General features: G+C 41.2%; 1 protein-coding gene across 3 annotated transcripts in view; it reads right to left on the bottom strand.

The window, feature by feature from the left end:
- The window catches only part of LOC131873922 (inositol polyphosphate multikinase alpha-like), a 233,511-nt gene that overhangs the window by 161,645 nt on the left and 50,629 nt on the right, over positions 1-21,237 (bottom strand). For all 3 annotated transcript variants that reach the window (XM_059217098.1, XM_059217095.1, XM_059217097.1), the window contains one exon: positions 2,158-2,255. In XM_059217098.1, the coding sequence (XP_059073081.1) occupies positions 2,158-2,170 (13 nt within the window). In that variant the 5' untranslated portion in view covers positions 2,171-2,255. The remainder of the gene's footprint in view (positions 1-2,157; positions 2,256-21,237) is intronic.

Here is a 21,237-nt window from a genome sequence, read left to right as displayed (position 1 = left end):
AGGTACAAAGTTCTAATTATCAAGGAAATCTCCTTGTTCAAGATTGTTGAGAATATGATACGGTGGGAAAATTCATTCAACAAATTCCTTATCCACATCCTTAAAGCATGAGATCATGATTAATTATACTTTCTAACTTTAACTTGACTATTTTATTTAAGATTCTAAATCAAGCTATCTACAAATGATGTCGTTTGTATGAGGTATATATACAAGTCCTTAGTTATTTGAAAACACCCACTAAATAGATGATTTCTCAAAGTTCAAATCATACTTTATCATTTCATTCAAAACTTATAAAGCTTGATGTGTACTAGATATAGTGAATATTAACCCTATCTTTAATAATTAAAGAAGAATAACCCCCAAATTTTATTTACAATAGATAAGTGAATGCATGTTGTTGAAATACATCCTCTAGGAAACATAATGCATTTGCTGTTTCTATCAATAGAAAGAATAATAAATAAACTTCTCCAATGGCTTATTTCAGAGGACAATTCAATAACCATCATAGGATGAGTGCAATGATTATATTTCTGATGATTTTCTAATTCAATACTAAATTTTCAGAAAGTTAGACGATAATTCCACTCCCCTTAACTTGTTTCTATGACGAGGTTTTGTTGTCTTATATGGATCACTATTTACTTGTAGAAGAAAGAGGATAAAACAAATGGATTTAGTGTGCTTAGCATCTTGGAACCTGATAATGGACTGCATATAGTTTCAGGTCTGATGAATACTAATCCATGGGTTATTGAATGGGGTCCCTAATCCTGGAGCCTATCAAAATATCCTTAGAGGTTTATAAGATTTAAGTATCCAACCCTAATTAGCCTCCCCCAAGCAAACATAGACAGCTGCATAAATGATTGAAATATATGTACAAGATGAAGATGATAACTACAAGGAAAAAAATGTGTAAAGTATGGAAAGAAAACATATATAGAAGGTAGTGGGAATTGATAATATTTAACTACTATGCATAGATTTAATCATATGTATAAGGTGTTTTCTTTAAAAAATTGAATGGACAGAATTTGTCAAGTACCAAAGCACCGACCAAGTGAAACTTCATCTAGACAAACGGAAAATTGCACTACTTATGAACTGCCAAGTTGCCAAACTAAGTTTAATTAGAATGGAACCCATCAAAATTGTGCACGGCAAGTTCCTTGGAACATCAAAAAGGGGATGCTACTAAAGATGGTAAGTGAACAGATAATCAAGTCAACCTAGATCAATTGTTATTTTCTAATTCTGACAACGCTTGATTGGAATTTCACCACAAAGAAGGAAATGTTGCACAACTTGATCTACAATGCCCCGTGTTAAGGTTCCCTTGAGCATCTATCCTGTATCGCAAAATCTAGTAATTTTATAAGCCCCTAAAACTTTAACAGCTATAATCACTATTAATGTCACTCTGACCTCACAATCAAAGTATAATTGTCAAATGTGATAATTTCACAATTCTGACCTTACAATCGAAGTAAATATACATGACAAATATGATCATTGCACAAATTGTAATTTATAAGATGAAACCAAAGTTAGGGCCATTTCTCAACATTCATTAAATTAGAAAATTTAAATTGACTGTTCAAAAAAAAGGCTCATTGAAAAGATTAAATGTATTGATCCTTTAGAATAAATTAGCATTAAATTTGACTGAATTCATTGTACTCTTCAGCATTCTTTCTAATGGATTTATAAACTTTAATCCATCTAGATGTATCTATAATTTGAGAATGAAGCCTAAAATTAACTAGAACTTAGTGTTCAGTTCTCTACTGTAAAGCTTCTGAATTACTCTACGACAATTATGTTTGTCTTGAATTGTGCAAAATGTATTCTATCTGAGGTTACTCAACTTAGCAGCCCATGCAAACTAACCTTCTGAAAGTAACCCATATTATTTACCTTAATCAAAAAGAACAATAAAAAGCATGGAAAAAAACTATGTCCAATTTTTGAAAGAAAAATAATATTAAAAATTTCTGAAATCAATTTATCTTAGTTCATTAGAACTTGCTGGAATCATCTGCACATAATTAGGACAACAATATTTTTCATGAAACAAGACAACCTAAACAATACAACTTATCTTGCTTTCACTACAAGATTTTTCCAAAAAAGTATGTTAATATTTACCATCTTCTTCCATGTTGCAGGGAGTAAATCTTCAAATGCTTCTTCCACGGGCTTGGCTGATTGTTTACCCTTGGCCTTCCAAATTTCAAGTTGGATAACTGCATCACACTCAAACTTTAGTGACTGGAATAACTTGAAAACAACCAATGTGTTCTCATAGAAACATGCATGCATGCAATAACTAAAGATAGAATACATGATGATATACTGAAAATTTTAACTTTAGGAAGACAAAGACAAATCAATATTATAGTTAATTCAAATGGTAAAACTATGAAAGAATTTCCTTACTACCATAGTCATCAGGGGACTGATACTAGTACAGGCGATGGGGACAGGATATGGGGATGGGTTACACTTCCAATATACCATTTCCAAAATAAATTGCAGACGGGTACTTGGATATATATACAATGTATATGAGATATTAAATGATGTAAAACACTAAAATCAAAGTAAAATTACAAAAATTAAAAATTTGAATTATTGAAGTAGATGTAGAAAAAGGAAAATATTAATCAGATAGATATTTGATAATCATCAACATGATATAAAAAAATTATTTTAGGCCATAATTGCCTACACAGGGCAGACAAAGCCTGAGAGGGGAAGCCATTTTTAAAAACACAATACAGCCCTTCATTGGAGATGACTATATTTTCAATAAATTGATAAAACTTTGTTGGTGTTTTGATTTGTCACTTTTATGACTCTAAATGCCTAAATTGCACAAGCCAATATGGAAGTTTGTTGACAATCTGGCAATCTAGTTCATGACCACATGGCATGAATTGTCACAACCCTAAATTTTATAATGACATGATTGTATATATGCTCATCTAAAGATGAAACCTAACTGTCATTACATTTGGCACTAAATTTCAGAAATGATATCCTTACATATTTGTTTTATTTGGAAATAAAATCAACTGCTTTACCTAGTTGTTAAAAGTAACCGTTTCAATGATATGAAGAATGTGGCTAGTTATAGTAGTTATGAATGTGCTTGTGTAACTGCATATATAGTTTATGTGATTGAATTGTATATAGAAATGTTAATATTGTGAATAACTATTTTAGTTCAGATTTCTATATTTGAAACTCACTAATTTTATTCTTGATATTGGAGTGTTATAGGATAGTTACGCACTCTCGCTGGAGAGAGAGAGAGAGAGAGAGAGAGAGGCCTTGCCATCTGAGGGTGGTCTGAATGAAAATATTGCACAAACTAGCATGTAGTGGCATTCTCAATTTTGTGTATTGCATTAAATAAAGAGTTAAAAAAAGGAGAAAAATTTATTTATTTAAATATTTATCAAATAAAATAAAAAGCTAAAATTTCATTATTATTAAAAAAAATTATATTTAAAAAATATAATATTAATAAAAATCAATTTATAATATTTTAGAAAAAACATTACATATATATGCATACATATATATACATATACATACATACATACACACATGCATACATACATACATAAATATATATGTATGTATGTATCTATGTGATACCCAAAGTTGAAGGGAATATATTGTTTTTTTCCTGTCAAAAGAAAAAGCTTTAAGACGTATGTAGGTACCTTATATCCCCTTAAGTAAGCTTCATTAAAAGGAAAAATAAAGGCAATAAAAATATTATGGAAGGGGCCAGCAACCAAAATTAGGTGACATCAGTCATAAAGCATCCGTCAACTGTGAAGAGGAAAAAAATATATACAAGCAGCTATAAATTTTGGGAAACGATGATAAATCCCACATAGCAGACGGAGGAGAATGGGTGGTTCATCCCATAGTGTGTTGGTTGAGTGGTGGTTTTGTTATTGTTGTTTCTTTTGCTACCAGATTATTCAAATTTGACATACTTTCTAAAGGTGGAGACTCTACTTCTAGATTCTCTGAAAATTGACACTATTTTTTGATTTCCCTCTGATAACAAATGTTTGCTTCGTCATTGCGATGCATATGAAAAATAGTCTTACATAAACTGGATTAAATATGAAAAACTAGATGGAAAGACCAATAGCTCCAATACCAATGTAATAACCTAGCAAGGTGTTAGCTCAAATTCACAAAAAAGATTGCAATCCCTCAAATCCTAGCTCCTGATGATCACCAAGCTTTTGATGTGAGCAAGCTAAGAGCATATGAAGACAACAATGAGGGTAATGGAAATAGCTAAGAAATATTGTTAGCTAGCTAAGCAATTACAATATAAGCAAAGTCATGGAATTAATCAAGCAAAACTAGCAAATATTGAATGTGAATTATGATCAAGTCAAACTGATGCAGAGCCCCAAGGAACAAAGGCTTCTCACACAAACTCAATCCACCAGACCCTCGACTAAGGTCTCAATATTCTCATGGATTCTTGGACAGTCCAACAACAACATGAAAGGACTCCTCTACGCTCCACCTTTCTCAGTGGGACCCCACTATGTCCATGAACAACTCATGGAGATACAACTTCTCACATCAAGATTGTTCTTGATACCAACTCTCTTGTCGCCACCTATGGCTACTTGGTTTACAACTCAACCAACATTGCAAACAGGTGTGGACCCTATAGTACCACTTGGCCAACTCAAGGAACACTATTCACAAGCAAAACAACACCCTTTTTGTGTGTGCAAATCAATCAAGATAATAAGCCTACTACTAACTCCTACTCCTAGTAGCCCTATTTTGATGTAATGTCCCTACTAGTTATAGATCACTTTCCTGCAAAACAGACTGTTAGAATACAAAAAAATATATATTACTAATCTAATTTGCAATTAAACTTCATCTACTTAATTAAAACAAATCTTAATTCTTAGGTAATAAAAAGGATACGGGTGAAGTATTGGGATATGTCCTTAGGCGGGTTGTAATGCCCGTCTTCTTGGAATCAATTATGGTTCCAAGCCTTACCAAGGAAGTCCATGGATAATTCAATTCCCGTCTTGGATGTAGCATCTTACATCCAAGCCTACCAAGGAAGATCGTCATATGATCAATTCCTGCCTTGGATGATACATCTTATCATCCAAGTCTACCAGAGAGAACCGGCAAGAGCCGTCTCGTCTTGGGTGAGCTTCCTACACCCAAGCCTTTAACATACATGCATATGAGTACTCAGTATATACTTCCTACCATGGATTATCATAATCCCGAATTAGGCTAAGGGGATTTTTCCCAATAGCCTCCATCACATAGCCAAATTATTGTTATTCATTAGCACCCAGCATTTCATAACAATTTACATTTTCATTATCATTTTAATTTATAATTTATGTCTGCCTCTACATACTTCTTAATTACTATTATTGATCCTACATGAACAATTAGATTGCATATATATATCTGTGTGTGTGTGTGTGGATACACACATGTACATATATTTATACATATATATGAGACAATATTATGATAATACAATAACTCTGTCAAAGAGATTGGTGACATATCACATGTGACAGATCCATTATAAATATATATATGTGTGTGTGTGTGTGTGTGTGTGTGTGGCACACACGACCACACACATATATATTCCTGTGGCGTACATGCTAATCTCTTACCTTTTTTTGCAGTCTTTGCTGGTGCAGCCTCTGTTCCTCTCGTTTCCCTTATTCTCCCTCCTCCTTCTCGGGTTTGTAGGCCGTCTTTAATTTGTACCCGTGGTAGGGAGGGGTTGCGTCCCACCATGGGGTCCCTTCCGTGGGAAGGGGTGTGATGGTGGGGTCGACTCCCGTCCCACCACTTCCCGTGGGGGGCAATAATACATCGGCATTATTCCTAATTACTTCTTTGTTCAATGAACTTTATATAATATATTAATATTATTTAATAATTTATCTTTTAATATAGTAACATTATTTAATTATTTAATAATTTATTTCTTATAGTAACATTATTTAATATATTAACATTATTTAGTAATTTATTTCTTCATTTAATATATTAACATTATTTTAATAATTTATTTCTTCATTTTATATATTTCTAATGAACTCATTAATATATACTATTATCATTATTGATGTATTCTTTCAACCTTTGCATAGATTTATTTAATTATTATTAATACATTCATACATTTATTGCTGGTAATAATCCTAATAGGGTTTACGAATGCAAAAATAAAGAGTAAATTTCTATGATACCAAGGTAAGATTTACATCATGTGATACAATAGAGGGTTATCACATTTGAACTTTTGAGGCAGAACTCGGAAATCCTCCTAAGGACACCACAGACTCTTGACACTTTTGGAAACCTCCAATGATGACACAAAACATTGCCAAAACTCAGAACCCAACTCTTGCATTTGCTGGGTCAAATATTGTTGCTACAGAAGGGCTAAAATGGCTTTTAGGCCACGTTTACAAATCAACCACACTCCAATGGCCTAATCCAATGACACCAATGGATGTAGAAGGTTTGCACACATCCCAAAACAACAAATCCACAATCATATAGGGTCCAGCACGCATAGTTTTATCCCTGCACCAACTTTAGCAATCAAAACGGGCTAGTCACATGAGGATGCCTAGCCTAGGGCATGATCCCAAATTCCACCAACTCAACGGCCCACTCAGAAACCTCGAGAATCTTAAAGTACATGGTCTCCCCTACCATTCCTCAAATTTTGAGCTTATTTGGCCAAAGGAATGTGGGGTTAAGAGAGCATTTCTCTAAAAAACCCTGGTTTTGAAGGGTTTTCAGACCACCTATTACAAAAATGCAGATATCTTCCTTGTTATTCAACCTTTTTCAACCAAATCAAAACCAAAAGATCATCAACACATATGCCTATTCAAATCAATGACTTAGACTGCACATGGAGTCCGTACAAAATCTGTACAAGGCACTGTTACAGCAGATTTAAGGAACTTTTTGAGCGTTTATTGAATCTGATCACCAAATTACATCCAAATTTCATCATCAACTCATCCCTTCAACCTCCAAGACCTTAAATAGGGTTTCTCCAACCTCCTCAACCGACTCCAACAAAAATTTGAATTAGTTAGCCGTTGCAGGGAAATTAGTTACATTTTGACAACAAATTGACAACAAAAGTTGTCATTCAACTTGATAACTTTGCACAAACTTGACAACTTATGACTTTTACCTATGAGACCTATTAGAACACATCATATACCTTACAAATAGGCCACATAAAAGTCAAAATACATTGCTTGCCTCATTTAGGCATTTTGGATGTCATGTTAACATGGTTAACCAAATAGGTCCAAGGGAGTGCACACTACAAAAATGGCATCAAAGCCTGACATGGCTGATCAAAACACAATGAATGGTGTCCAAAAACCTTATTACAACACAAAAACATTCAAAGAACCTAACAACTCCTCCAAGAACCTAACATCTATTTTTGGAAGCCTATTTAAAGGGGACTGGTTTTCCCTCATTTTGTAAGAAGTTCATGGATTGTTGCTGAAGCTCTGGCGAAATTTACACAAGATTTAATGCAAAGTTAAAACTGTTTCTATTTCATTGTGAGTGCATGGTCTCCTTCTTCACCATTTGAATTATTCTGTTATGTTTCTTTCATTTCTCTATAGCATTTTCTAGATAAACATCTGATAGAATCCTCGTTGTTCATACCATTAGGGACTGACTGATTGTCATTCCTTCTGCATGGTTAATCTGAACCCTCTCACATGCTTAGTTCGGTTATTGAACACTTAGTGAATGAATGTCAAAATTCTGAATCTTTGTTTAATAGCATGAAAATCTTAATTTTCCCTTGAAGATCGCACTAGATTCATACAAATATTGTGCTTAAATAGCTGATAGTGTTTAATCTGGTTATTTGGAGGTGTATGTCTGCTTTTCTTGAATATGCTATCTTAGTTAAATAATTAGACTTTCTGTATCCCCCTTTTCCTATCCCTTCTTTTTTCCTTTTTACCAAGAAGAATCCACAGTCCAACTGAAATAGTATCATCTAACTGGAACCAATCGATAACAAGACTGTTAGAATTTTAGGGAACTCATCCAGCAATTGCCCATCTCACCATAAGTCCCCTTTGTGTTTCTAGCAAAACACATCAAACCACTGAGTAATCCCGTAGTCAAGACCTGACAATCAAAACCTTGAGGTCGTCCCCTTTGATCAAACACAAAAAATAGCATTAGGGATTTCCTTATCTCAAGAGAGGATAGGATACTCAGCGAGTACATTCTATTATGCGTTTGCCGAATGGAGTTTGCGGCAATGCGACTTTAGACACGTCAACACGTCTCCCATGGGGCTGGCCACCGTAAGTGCTTCCTGTGGTACCAAGTGTGTCGAGGATAATTTTGGAGGTGTGAACTTTACTCTCGTACTTTTCCATTGTGCTCGTAACACTCTGTGCTGCTCCTCTCCCTGTTGCTGCAAATCTGTTTCCCCTTCCTCCTCTACAGCTATGTGTCCTGCCATATGGAACCCCTCATCACCACTTTCCTGTTCCTAAGTCTCTTCCACCTCCTCCGAACCCTCTGTGCTGCTGACATCTTTGACTTCGATGGATGCGTCCAGTTTTCTTTTCTTTTTGGTTGGTTGCGCGGTGTCACCTAGTGTGTCCAGGTGGGTATAGTAGTACATAGTGGGTTTGTTCGGTTCCACCCGTCCACGTGGTTCGAATGTTCCCCATATTTCTGGTGGTACTTGAAGGCGTACAGCGTCCAGGAATAAGCTGATAGCATGATGGCACATGTAGAACGTCTTGTGTTCCAGTCTCAGAAAATCATGAATTCGTTCTGCCAAGAGTTGCCCTCAGTTGTAAACCTTCCCACATTTAATCCCATTCATTAATCCTATCATCCAGATAGCTATGTCAGATGCAGGGCTGGCTTCGGTAAGGCGACTTTTGACCAGGTCCATTAACATCCCCCATTCTCCTGTTGCGATAAACGCACGCTTCATTCCTTTGCCATCAGCCCAAGCACTCTTCCACTGTTCCTCCGTGAGATCGTCCCTGCATACCAAATCCATCAACCATTTTTTTTTCCTTGGTGAGATTTTTGGTTGGTTTGGCCGCGAATGCCCCTTTCTCGGGTATACCAAAGACCCTCCTGAAATCCTCTGGTTTAAACGAAACTCACATTGTGCAACCTTGAAACTGAATGACGGAAGCTCGTTCCTTTGGGTTATATCCAGACACCATGCTTCGCAGAACTGGCTCGAAATCCTTAATGTTGAATGTGGGCATTTGGATGGCATGGTCGACATGGGCCCTCCTGAGAGAATCCTTTGCTACATGGTCCAGAGGGGTTTCTTCCCACCAGGTACGGCATTCGCTGCCGGTCACACTCTCAAATGCTACATTCTCCGCCATGATTCCCTCTGAATCCTTTTGTACCTTTAACCTGTTCCTGGCTTTCTTGCTGCTGGCTGGCTCTGTGGCAGTCATGGCTGCACTGCAACTGCCTTGTTTTGTTCTCCTTCCTTTGCCCCGTCCTTGGTCATTATTATAACCATCGGACAGTGTGCTTTGCCAATTTGTACGACCCATTGCACTACCCATAGCCTCCTCACCGTACAGATTCCGTAGTGTGCTTTGCCTCTTGCTTCCTATACCTGCCTACTGCCTGCGTGTACGGACTATTGTGTGTTGGTCTTCGTACGGTACTTGTTTTCGTGTCCGTACGACTTCCTCCTTCCCTGCGTCAACGGCCAAACACTGTTGTACCAGCTTCTTAGCTGACCGTACGATCTGTATTGAACTCCGTACAGAATATGGCGCCGAGATTGTCTGTCATATGGAATACTCTGTCGACTTTGGTGCCCACCGTCGGGTCAAATATGACCACCGTACGCCACACACCTTCTCGTGATATGCTTTTCGTACACCGTACACTATACGAGTTATTCAATGGCCTTTCATTTTCTTTTGTCACGTTCGTACGTATCGGTCATACGCCGTACGGTTTAGGCGTCTGGCTCTCCTGCTTCCCAGCTCGTGCAATCCGTACACCATACGGATTTGCCACTCTTTCTTCGCACGCTTTTACATCCGTACGATCGGTCTAGACGGTGTACGGACTTAATTTCCCTCCTTTGCCCAGCCGTACGGTTACCTGTCTTCATCCTCTCAATTTCGCCTGGCTGCCTTCCCTGCTCTGTGTACAATTGGACCTTTTGGGGGTTTTTATAATCACTTATCCTTGTCAGGGTTAGGGTTAGGTGCAAATGCTTTATTAACTTAATATAAAATAAATGCCTTTTTAGCAATCTAAATTTTTCCTTACTTATTTTGCTTATTTTTGCCTGGCATTTCAATTTTCTAATACTTGCCAACTTTGATTTTTTTCTTTTTTCCATGTATTTCCCTTCCTTGCCCTTTAGTACCCCCTTCTTTAACAGTCGTTTCACTTCCTTTTTTGGCAACGCTTTTTAAATATCAATCCCCGTACCTTTAGTTTACCAAGGTATCCCTTGGTCAGGTTGTACCTTCCAATTGGCCTTCTGGGGTCCATTGGCCAGTTTATTGCGTCTACCATTGCTGCTGAATGATCTTTCTGCCCCCTTTGTTTTCTCTTTGTTGGTCGAGTACTATGCTTCTTCTTCACCTTCTTCACCGTTCCTTTGTTCCATGTCCTATCTTCCTTCCATTTTTTGTTTGGTTTCTGGTCGATGTCCTCATCCCCTTTGTTGCTCCTCTTCACCCCTGAAGGCTCGCTCACAGTTTTTATTTTTCTCTCTGAATCATGTAGCCACATACAGACGTGCGGAAGTCTTCTATAACATTCTTGTGTACAGCATGTCCCCACGTACTCTAGGTCCCATATCTTGTCAACTAACGGAGCGGGTCCCACCCCCTTATATCGGTCGTCAATGTAGCGACCCCCATACTACTGGTACCATTTCACGATCTCTTCGTCGACCTCCGGTGGTCCTACGGGGTTAGGGATCACCCGATACAATGAATTGGGTCCGGCCACTGCATCGCTTGGCTCGAAGGCGATGACGAATAGATCCTCTGTTTTTAGCACCATTTTTAAATAGGGACCTAGGGTCACCCCGTATGCCTCTAAATCAAGCTCCTCCTCCAGGTCTATCGGTGCCTCCTCTTTGTTTGTATTTTCTGCTCTCCTCCGGGCCTCTGCTTCTTCATCAATGTCATAAGCCACGTACCCTTCCCGAAGTCCTTCGTATGGGGCCCACTTCTTCCAGTGCCCTCAGACTCGCACCCAAACAGTCAAGTCCCCAAAAATAGCATTCGTGAGGTGCTTGTGGACCCTCGGAACCGCCACACCTTCTACCCGTTTTGACACCAGTCGTTCTTCCATGGCCGTAAAAGGTTTTGCCCACTCTTCATCTCTCCGGAAAGTTTCTTCTTTTATCATCGGGTCTTCGTCCACTTCCTTCTTCAGGCCAATGGTCTAGTGCCCCTTGGTGGCGTATCCCAACATGTTAATCTAAATGACAGGTTTGCTCCGTTCTTTGTAGATTTTCAGTTTGGAACCATTCACTGGGTCCCTGATTGGATTGTTGTCCAGAGTCTAGAGCTTCACTGCCCCGTTCTTACCGACTTCTCTGATCTTATAAGGTCCAAGCCAACGGATTTTAAACTTCCCCGGTCGGAGTTTGTTCCGGTCGTTATACTTCAAAACTAACTACCCTGGCCGGAAGTTGGCCCGTCGTAGGTGTTGGTCATGCCAATGCTTCCGTCGCCGTTGCGCTACCTCCGTCGCCCATTGTGCCATCAGTCTTCATTCGTCTAGTTTTATCAAGCTGCCAAACCTTGTACTCAAGCTTTCTTCATCACCAAGTCTATTATCCACCGCCACCCGAAGGCTAGGTTCGATGTACTCAGCTGGTACTACTGCCTCCTACCCGTACATGAGCTGGAATGGAGCATGCCCGATAGTGACTTTGTATGTTGTATGGTACGCCCATAGCACGGCTGGTAGTCTTTCCTCCCAGTCTTCCTGTTCCACCCCACATGATTTGTAGATTATTGATACCAACACCTTGTTGGTTGCTTCTGCCTGCCATTAGCTCGAGGATAGTATGGACTAGATAGGTTGTGGAATATTTTTAATTCTACGATCATGGTACGAATTACTTGATTGACAAAGTGCACTCCCCTGTCACTAGTGATTTGAAGGGGTATCCCATACCTTGTGACAATTTGTTCGTACAAGAACCATGTCGTACTCAAAGCCGTGTTGTCCGGCAAAGCCCTTGCTTTTGCCCACTTGGTGAGGCATTCCATGGCTACTACAATATATTTACACTTGTGCATGTTACTTGGCTTCAAAGGTCCCACAAAGTCCAGACCCCACCGTTCGAATAACTACTGCGGCTGCGAAGGAAAGAGAGGCATGAAGTCCCTCTTGAGTGGTTTTCCCGCCCGCTGGCAAGTGTCGCACCCAATCACCCACTCTCGAGCGTCGGTGTGTAGAGTTGGCCACCATAGGCCGGCCAGAAGCACTTTCCTGGCAGTTGCATCTGGTCCCATATGTCTACCTGCTAACCCGTCGTGTGCCTCCTTCAACACACCGGGAATTTCCTCCTCCATGACACACCTCCTCAAGATTGGTCGGGACCCATTTTATATAGAAGCCCATTGATTAGTTGGAAGGTCTTACTCTTCAGTGCCAACTTCCTCCATTCCCCTGAAGGCATCTCTCTTGGAAATGTGGAGGTAGATAGGTACTAGCCTATCTTTTCATACCAGGCTGGTAGTATTGAAATTTGGAACAAGTGTGCATCTGGAAAGTCTTCGTTCACCCCCTCGGCTAGTTCCCCTGATTTGATCCTTGATAGTTGGTCGGCTATTACATGGGACTTTCCTGGCCGTACGATAATGGTGAAGGTGAATTCCTGCAGGAGAAGTAGCCATCGACTTACCCTACCCTGGATGATTGGTTTATTTACCAGGTACATTAGTGCCTGATGGTCCACATAAAATGTGAACGGCGTAGCCAACAAGTAGTGTCGGAACTTTTGTACTGCGTACACCATCCCTAGTGCCTCTCGCTTTGTTGTGCTGTAGTTCCATTCAGCCCTTGACAGGAGTCGGCTCGCGAAAAAAACGGAATGGTCCAGTCCTTGTGTCCCTACCTACGCGAGGGTAGCACCAATTGCAAAGTTGGAGGCATCGACATGTACATGAAACTCTTTGTTCCAGTCCGGGTATACCAATATTGGCGCACTCACCAGCCGATCTTTCAATTCTTTGAAGGCTTCTTCCTCCTCTATACCCCATATGAACGGCTCTCCCTTCCTCGTTAGCTTATCTAAGGGCCAGGAAACCTGTGCAAAGCCTTTGATGAATCTCCGGTAGTAGCCGACATGGCCCAGGAATGATTTCACCCCTGTCACATTTGTTGGGCTTTCCATGTTGACAATCACTCCTATCTTGTCTGGTCTGTCTTCAAACCTTCCTTACAAACGATGTGGCCTAGAAGCTTCCCTTGTGGTACCATAAACCTGCATTTCCTTGGGTTCAAGGCTAGCCTAGCCTTCCGACACCTCTCCATGCACTCCCCCAAAGCCTTCAAATGGTCTTCCTGATCGCTAAAAAATCGACCAGTCATCCAGGAATGCCCTGAAGTTTCCTACGGACATCTTGTCAAAAATGTGCAAAATTATTCTATGAAAGATTGCAGGTGCATTGCATAGTCCGAAGGGCATGCGATTATAGGCGTACACCCCTTCCTCCACCACGAATGTGGTCTTCAGCTTGTCTTCTTCCGCGATACTTATCTGGTTGTACCTGGAGAATCCATCCAGGAATGTGTATATCTCATACCCAGCGACTTCTTCCAGGATGCTGTCAATGAATGGGATTGGAAATGGATCCTTGATGGTTACTGCGTACAGGTACCTGAAGTCGACGCATATCCTTATCTGATTAGCTTCCTTCTTAAGAGAGATGACTATTGGGGAAACCCAGTCACTAGTTTCTACTTTGAATATGATCCCTTCTTCTAGCATTTTATTAATCTCCTCATTTACTTTGGCTGCGTAGTTTTTGTTCATCCTATACGGCCTCCTCCGTACTGGTTGGGCTCCTGGTACGAGGGTTATGCGATGTACGCATAGCTCCGGCAGTACCCCCTTCATGTCCTTGTAGGTCCAGGCAAAGATGTCCTTATATTCCAGGAATATCTTGAAGGTTGTTGTCTTCAGCACGGGATTCCAGTCATCCCCTACAAGTCTCATCTGCGTTCTTCCTCATTGCCGAGATTAACCTTCTTCACATCTCTTTCCTTGTACTTGATGGGTTTATCTCGTTCAAACTGGTGGGCTAGCGTGTCGTCCATCCGTGCCATTCCCTCCTGGTACCTACCGTACTCCGGGGGAAATGACTGTTCTTCCATACCGCCACTTGATTCCCCTATCTCACATACTTGCAGCATGTGACACTCCGGGTGGAAGACGTCATAGTCCTCCATTTGTCAATGAAAGAGTCCGGCTAGTGAACTAGTTCCATCTTCGGAACATCCGTCCAGTTCCAACACTCCTTCCTCGTTGGGCTCTTTCCCTCCTGTCTCCTTCAAAACCCCACTCCCATCTATTTGAATCTTCTGAGTCGGAGTCAGATGACGCGAGCTCTTCACTGACGGACTGGTTCCTTAGATCGATTACACACTTATGACCGTCACTCTCGATTGAGAGCATATTCTTCTTCCAGTTATGATTGGCTCTGGCCATGATCAGCCATCCCCTTCCTAGGAGGGCGTCGTACGCTTTTCCTTCCAATGGGATGACTACGAAATCCAGAAGGAATTGCTGCGTCCTAATTACCACCTTTTGTGCCATGAGGGTGTCGAGGGGTTTGATACCATGTTGGTCTGCACCGACCAGGTGGAATGTTGGTGGCTTGAGTGTAGGCTTGCCAACGCTTCTCCAATTTTCCTCCGGTAGTACGTTGACTCCGGACCCGCCATCCACAATGGTGTTTGTGAGCTTTTGTCCCATCATATCCATCTCTACTACTGCCAGTTTCCGTCCAATGCTTACCGTGAGTAGCATAGGGTTCATGGCATCCGTACCAGGTTCCTTCACCGGGTCCGTACTACACGGTTTTGTCATCGTTTGGTGTTCCTGGACGAGGGTGGTGTCCCCGGTTGCATTTGTCAGGGCCATCCTCAACTGTGGCATGGTCTGCAGAAGGTCGGATACCTGTACGGGTATTGTGGTCTGTAACATCTGCTTAATGATAGTTTTCTCCGGTCCTGACTGGAGTGGTGTACTGGCAGCCAAGTGTGAGGCCCTTTGCTCTTCTGCCATCGCCCGCTCGATATCCGCCTTGGCTTCCTGGAGTCTTTCCTTCTTCATGCGAGGGTTAGGATACATGGCTCTTGTTTTGCAATCTTGTGATTACCAATACACCTTCCCCCGGTCCTTCCACCTCCAGCATATTCACCCCTTTTTGCTTTGGACAATCTATGTCCTCGTGATTTCCTGGGCCGCACCTTCTGCACAGCAAACTTCCTGCGTCACCCCCGTTTTGGCATTCCCGCGCAAAGTGACCCCATTCGTTACACTTACTGCATTGAATCATGGGTCGTCCCTTCGCATCGTATTGAATTCTACTCCTTGGCGTGTTATTATTGGATCTATTGTTACCCTGCCGATTGTTTCTGTACCCTCCAGGGGAGGCGTCAAAGTTTGTTGTCGGCTTCGGAGGTGTCGTCGGCCGTGTGGCTTGGTCGGGTTGGGCGTAGATCACTTGTGTGCTTCATGCTTTCAACTTGTATGGGCATTCCTTAGTGGAATGTCCCATTACTCGGTAGATGTCACAGAAAACTTTGCAGGGACAACTTCCCTTAGTGTGTCCTTCCGTCTTGCAGTCGGTGCACCATAGTTCTTTTCCTTCCCTGCCACTTTCCTTGTCACCCTTTAATTCCTTCATCATCCTCATCATATTCTTCCGGAGTGCTTGCACGGTTTTGGACCCCCCATCGCTGTCGTCATCGGTACTGTCATCGTTGCTTCCCCCGAGATGTCTTGTTTTCACTTTCAATATCCATCACGTGGTTGTATGCTTCATCATATGAGGGCGGAGGAACCACTTTCATCGTCCGTCTGAGGGACGGTACCAATCCTTCAACAAGGCCACAGCCGGCTGGTTCTCCATTTTGTTAAGTAGTTCCCTTAGCCTTTTGTTATATGCGCGCACACTTTCACTTTTCCCTTGTTTGGTGTTGTAAATCTCCGCCACAATTTCGTTGTCGTCCCGTAGGAGTTTGAACTCCTCTTTGAAAGCCTTCTTCAAGTTATTCCAGGACGTTTTATACTAGGCATCCAAGTCTGTATACCAATCAATGGCTATTCCTCACAGAGTGGATGGAAATTCCTTCAACCAGTAATCCCGGTCGTCCTGGCCATTTGCCTCCCAAATAGTCACACAAGCCTTACAATGTCGTACGGGGTCCTCTGACCCGTTGCCCATGAATTTTGGAAGCTTTTGTTTCTCCGTGGTGTGTACCATTGTTCTTGCCTGGAGGGTTTTATGTAGTGCTTGGAAGTGACTATATGCCGGAAAGGTATTATGTGTCCAGGAGGTACCGTACACTCTTGGTCTGGTTGGGCCCCTATCTGCAGGGCTTTGGTCACCCTCGCTCCTATAGTCCCTCCTTCCCGGGGTTTCTGGATCTGACCCTCCTATTTTGATACCCTCTGACAAGGACAAATTATTGATGCCAGATAATGTTGCTTTAAAAATAGTGGCGATCCCTTCGTTCAGGTCTCGTACCGCCTCCTCTCCTTGTTCAGAATATTCCGACGGGTTGCTCTGCGACTCGGCTCCGGAGTCCCCTTCACTTGACGTCGAGTGTGGGGCTTGGTCGGCAAGATCCTCCTCCGCTATGTCTGGAAGTGGCAGGTTCCTGGCGACCTCGGACAACTCCTTCCGCGTACACGGCCTTTGTCTCTCCCGACTACGACTCCGACTCACACTCCAACTTCTGCAGTGTTTCTCCGGGCTCTTCGAGTCAACAACCTCCCTTAGCCGCTGTCTCCGTTCGGCCTGTTCTTTTATGCGGAGAGATCTTCGTACAGTTCCCTCGTCTAGTCCTTCAATGGCACTAGTACATTTGTCCTTGTTTGGTCGTAGGGGCATCAAGTGCCAGAGTTACGGCATCGACTAGCCTCCCTCTCCTCTTCCTCCCTATGGCTCCGCTCCTCGTACCTTCGGAGTACTTGTTGCTGACAGAGTTCTCATGCAATTTCCTCCCTTCGGTCTTCAAGTGTAATCAGATTTCTGGCGAGTAACCTTGGAATACTTCCAAGCAAGTCAAAGACGGGAGTGTTGACGGTGAGTTCCCACGTACCGTGCCTTCCGAGACGGCTCTCTCTCGAGCCTCTCTCTGCACGTGCTACATGACCGACATATCCCACAACTCTACCAAATCTGCTATCAACTGATCCTCTCATGCCTCTTCCGCGGTACTCTCTTTGTGCATGTCGCCGTCCACGACAATTAATTGTTGGTTGAATGGCCGGCCCATTAATTCCTTCCGCCTACCGCCATAGTTATCTCCAGGTTCGTTCAAGCAACGGCGCCAAAATGTTTAGTCCTTAATGTAAGGTTGGTAGAACTCACAGATAACACAGTGTTTCCCACACGTACCAATTATTCACGTACCAGTACCTTCATTTAGTCACAGCATAAGTAATAATGATAAACAACTAGACCAGAAGAGTTATATCTTTATTGATTTATCCAGAATATCCATACATAATCTCCCCCTACCGAGGTTCCATCCAAACAATATATAGACCCGACGGTTGGGCAAGTTGCCAACCGTCACCAACTCCCAACTACCCGACGGGAACCTCTCGGCGACGCAACATAACCATAAACACACTTATAAATATTATTCTTACTAACATAAATTGTTTACCCCTAACACCTATATACATGAGTCCCAAATATTCAAAATATCTCGCAATGGAGTATATGACATAAGAGCTCATATAGAACGTCCTAGTGCGCATTAGCCTCCTTAATTGCTTATCAATGTTGTTGCTAATAAGTCTTGCCCAATTGATCGCCTTCTTGTCACGGGTGACAGTCTCAATGTAGTAGAACATCTATTCCTCAAAGTATGAAGCCTCAGGTGCACCAACCAATCGATGGAGCAAGGTGATGAAATCTCTATATTCATCATGTAAGTCAATCTTGTGCAGTCTATCGTGCCATCTGTTTCTTCCTCCTCTACTTTTCTTCAACCAAAACTTGTCAATGATCTTCGCGCAAGCATCAGGATCATCATCATAGGCTGATTTGGCTCCTTCCAAGGTTATGTAGATCATTTCCTTGGGCTCGGGTAGATGAAACATCTCGCTGACTGCTGTCTCCGAGAGATATGCTAGCACCTTCCCATCCTTCGCCACAATTCTCCTCGATTCCGAGTCATAATGTTGAGCACACTCCACGGTGAGCTCGTAGCATTGCACCATGGGAGGAAAGCCAACTGCGTTTATGAGTCCACTTTCAATCATCTTCTTAGCTGTTGGTGTAGGTTAGTTGATGTATGTTGGGTGGCAAAACTTCTTGGGGTCCAACTTGCCAAGATGAGTGTCTCCAACTTTGCTCCAATTTGACGTGATCCTCCTCTCGAATGCACTCCCCTTCATATCTTCTTTAATGAGCGCTTGGCGGGAGAGAGTCTTGTTTTGCTTTGAGAGCCACCATCTTTCACCTATAAGAGATGTATAAGTTAGAATAATGGTAAAAGGGTAGATGAAATTCAAATAAATCTTCTTGATGAATATGATCTTAATAACTGAAAAAGATCGATTTGGTGGTTAATGTAGATCTGATTCAATGAAATTCAATCAAAATTTAACTATAATCAGACCTAAGATAACTCTTCTATCAAGCAAGATGCTATACTTCACCTCATATTTTACTGATTTCACCTTTCTTGAAGACTAAATGATGATAAACGGATCTGCAAGAGCTAGGCAAAGATGAATAAATTCAACCTCCAAAGGATATACTTGCTATTTTTTTGTGTGAATTCGCCTTAATGAAGACACTGCTGCTGATCCCTTTTGGAGTAAATTAGCCTTCTTGATAATAAATTCGCCAATCTGCACTTATGAAACTCGCTGACTGCTGATAAAATCTGCTAGCTGCTAATGAAATTCGCTCAAGAGAGAAGAAACAATTTGTTTGATTTGATGTTGAAATGATTGTTTCACATTTACCTTTATAGGCGCCTAAGGTGAGTGGATGTGTCTTTTACCCTAAGGCCGACTTTGCCATGAAACAAAATTAAATCAAAAACTTCCCCTGGCCTACTTACCTCTTGATTAATTTTGAATTTGTTTTAGGCGCTCAAATCATGCATTAATTGATTTTGAAAACACTAACTTCACTCCATTTTGTGTAATGTCCCCTTCTCAATGATGTGCTTTCAGTGGTCCATTGGCCTATCTCAGGGACCCGTAGGCTATGTGGAATGAAGAATTAGAGTTTCAAACATTGGTGCAGCATGAACTTACTATTTTTAGTAAGTCAGGGATTGACTGTTTAGATGGTGCTATCTTACTGAGTTTTCCATGTTTTGTCACTGGGTGCGAAGATGATGTTTTTCGGAGCTATATTGCTTGATTTACTATTTTTAGTAAGTATCAGTTCAGGTGATTCTATTTAGAGCAGGGCGGTTCAGAGATTTAGTTCAGTCCAATGGATGGTTCAACACTTCAGTCCTCAATTCATTTGGGTTTTGAGCAGTATTTGGCTTGCAAGATGATTTATTAAATATTAAAACAGCATTCTAAGATTAATATTTAATTATATTATTTTGGACGACTTTGGGAAATAGAAGTTTATTTTATTCAAGTGATTTTATCAATTTTTCCTAAGTCAATGGCATAAGGGAAATCGAATTATTTCATGAGCATCACTCAATGTCTTGTTTGCAAGTTATTATCCTAGGCAAAAGTTGGAACTTGTCTAAGGGAAGGGGACGCCATCCTTGAGGGACTTATTTTATATTTTTCAAATGTATTTGGGTGCCTTTGGGGGAAATAATGAAGTGACATGTAATTTGGATGTATTTCGGGGCATTTGCATTTGAATTTAGGGAGCAAAAAAGTTATAAATAAGAGCCTTGGGCTCTCATTTGGATCATCTAAAAAATTTGCATTGTTATGCTGTCCAAATGAAGAGCAAAACTGAGCTTCGAAGTTGAGGCTTCCTAGCTAGCACAATTTCGTACTTGCAATATAGTACCTAGCTAGTGGGTGTGATTGAGAGTTGTTTTTGGTGTGAGGATTTTCAGTTTTAGAGTTTTGGTGAGTTTTCTATGTTGCTGGTTTGGAGTGGCTAAAGCAGATTTCTATTCATAACTCTCTGCCTGAGTGTCTGTTTCTTCTGGGTAGAGACTCGTCGGAAGTGTACTAGAGAGGCGATCATTCCTCTGGAAGGGTGTTGGATTTGGTGTTGAGTGGGATTTTTTAAGAGCAAATCGAAATTTGCAGCTAAACGTACCTTTCTTGGAGTGCCTTGGTTTGTGTGCCACTTGTGTGTGGTGATTTTGGTGCTGGTTTGAGCTCTTGGTTGGTTCACCCTGGTCATAGCAGTTGTTCGCCTGAGTTTGTGAGCATTTTGGAGCTGATTCGGAAGAGTTATGTGCATTTCTATGTTGCTGGCCCATTTTTGGAGATGCTGGTATTTATATCAGAATTGTTGTTTTTATGTTTTAGCCAGAAATCAGTGTTAGTCTATGATTGAATGTTGTAGTACTTCATCGTAATCATCTTGTATCATTGGTTAGTAGTACTAACCTCTTATTGAACTTGTAGTGCTTATTGTAATCCCCACTGCATAAGTGGAAGAGGCTGGCTGGGCCGCCTTAGTGTTTGTAATTTCTTTGTGCTTTTGTCCTCCCACTGAATAAGTGGTTGAGTGGTATTGTCCTCCCACTGGAATATGCGGTTGAGTGATGGTTTTTATGCATAAGTCCTCCCGTTGCATAAGCGATAGAGTGATTTGGTTCTGGTTATGCTTTTGTTCCCTTGGCTGGTTTACTTGCAAGTTCTTGTTCTTCATCTCGCTGAAAAGTAGAAGGGGTTGGCTTGCCGCCCAGCATTGTACTTGCTTTATAATTTCT

The sequence above is a fragment of the Cryptomeria japonica genome, chromosome 1, assembly GCF_030272615.1.
Source record: "Cryptomeria japonica chromosome 1, Sugi_1.0, whole genome shotgun sequence".
Taxonomy (NCBI): domain Eukaryota; kingdom Viridiplantae; phylum Streptophyta; class Pinopsida; order Cupressales; family Cupressaceae; genus Cryptomeria; species Cryptomeria japonica.
The sequence above is the reverse complement of the archived record's forward strand: the minus strand, read 5'-3'. Positions and strand labels throughout refer to the sequence as shown.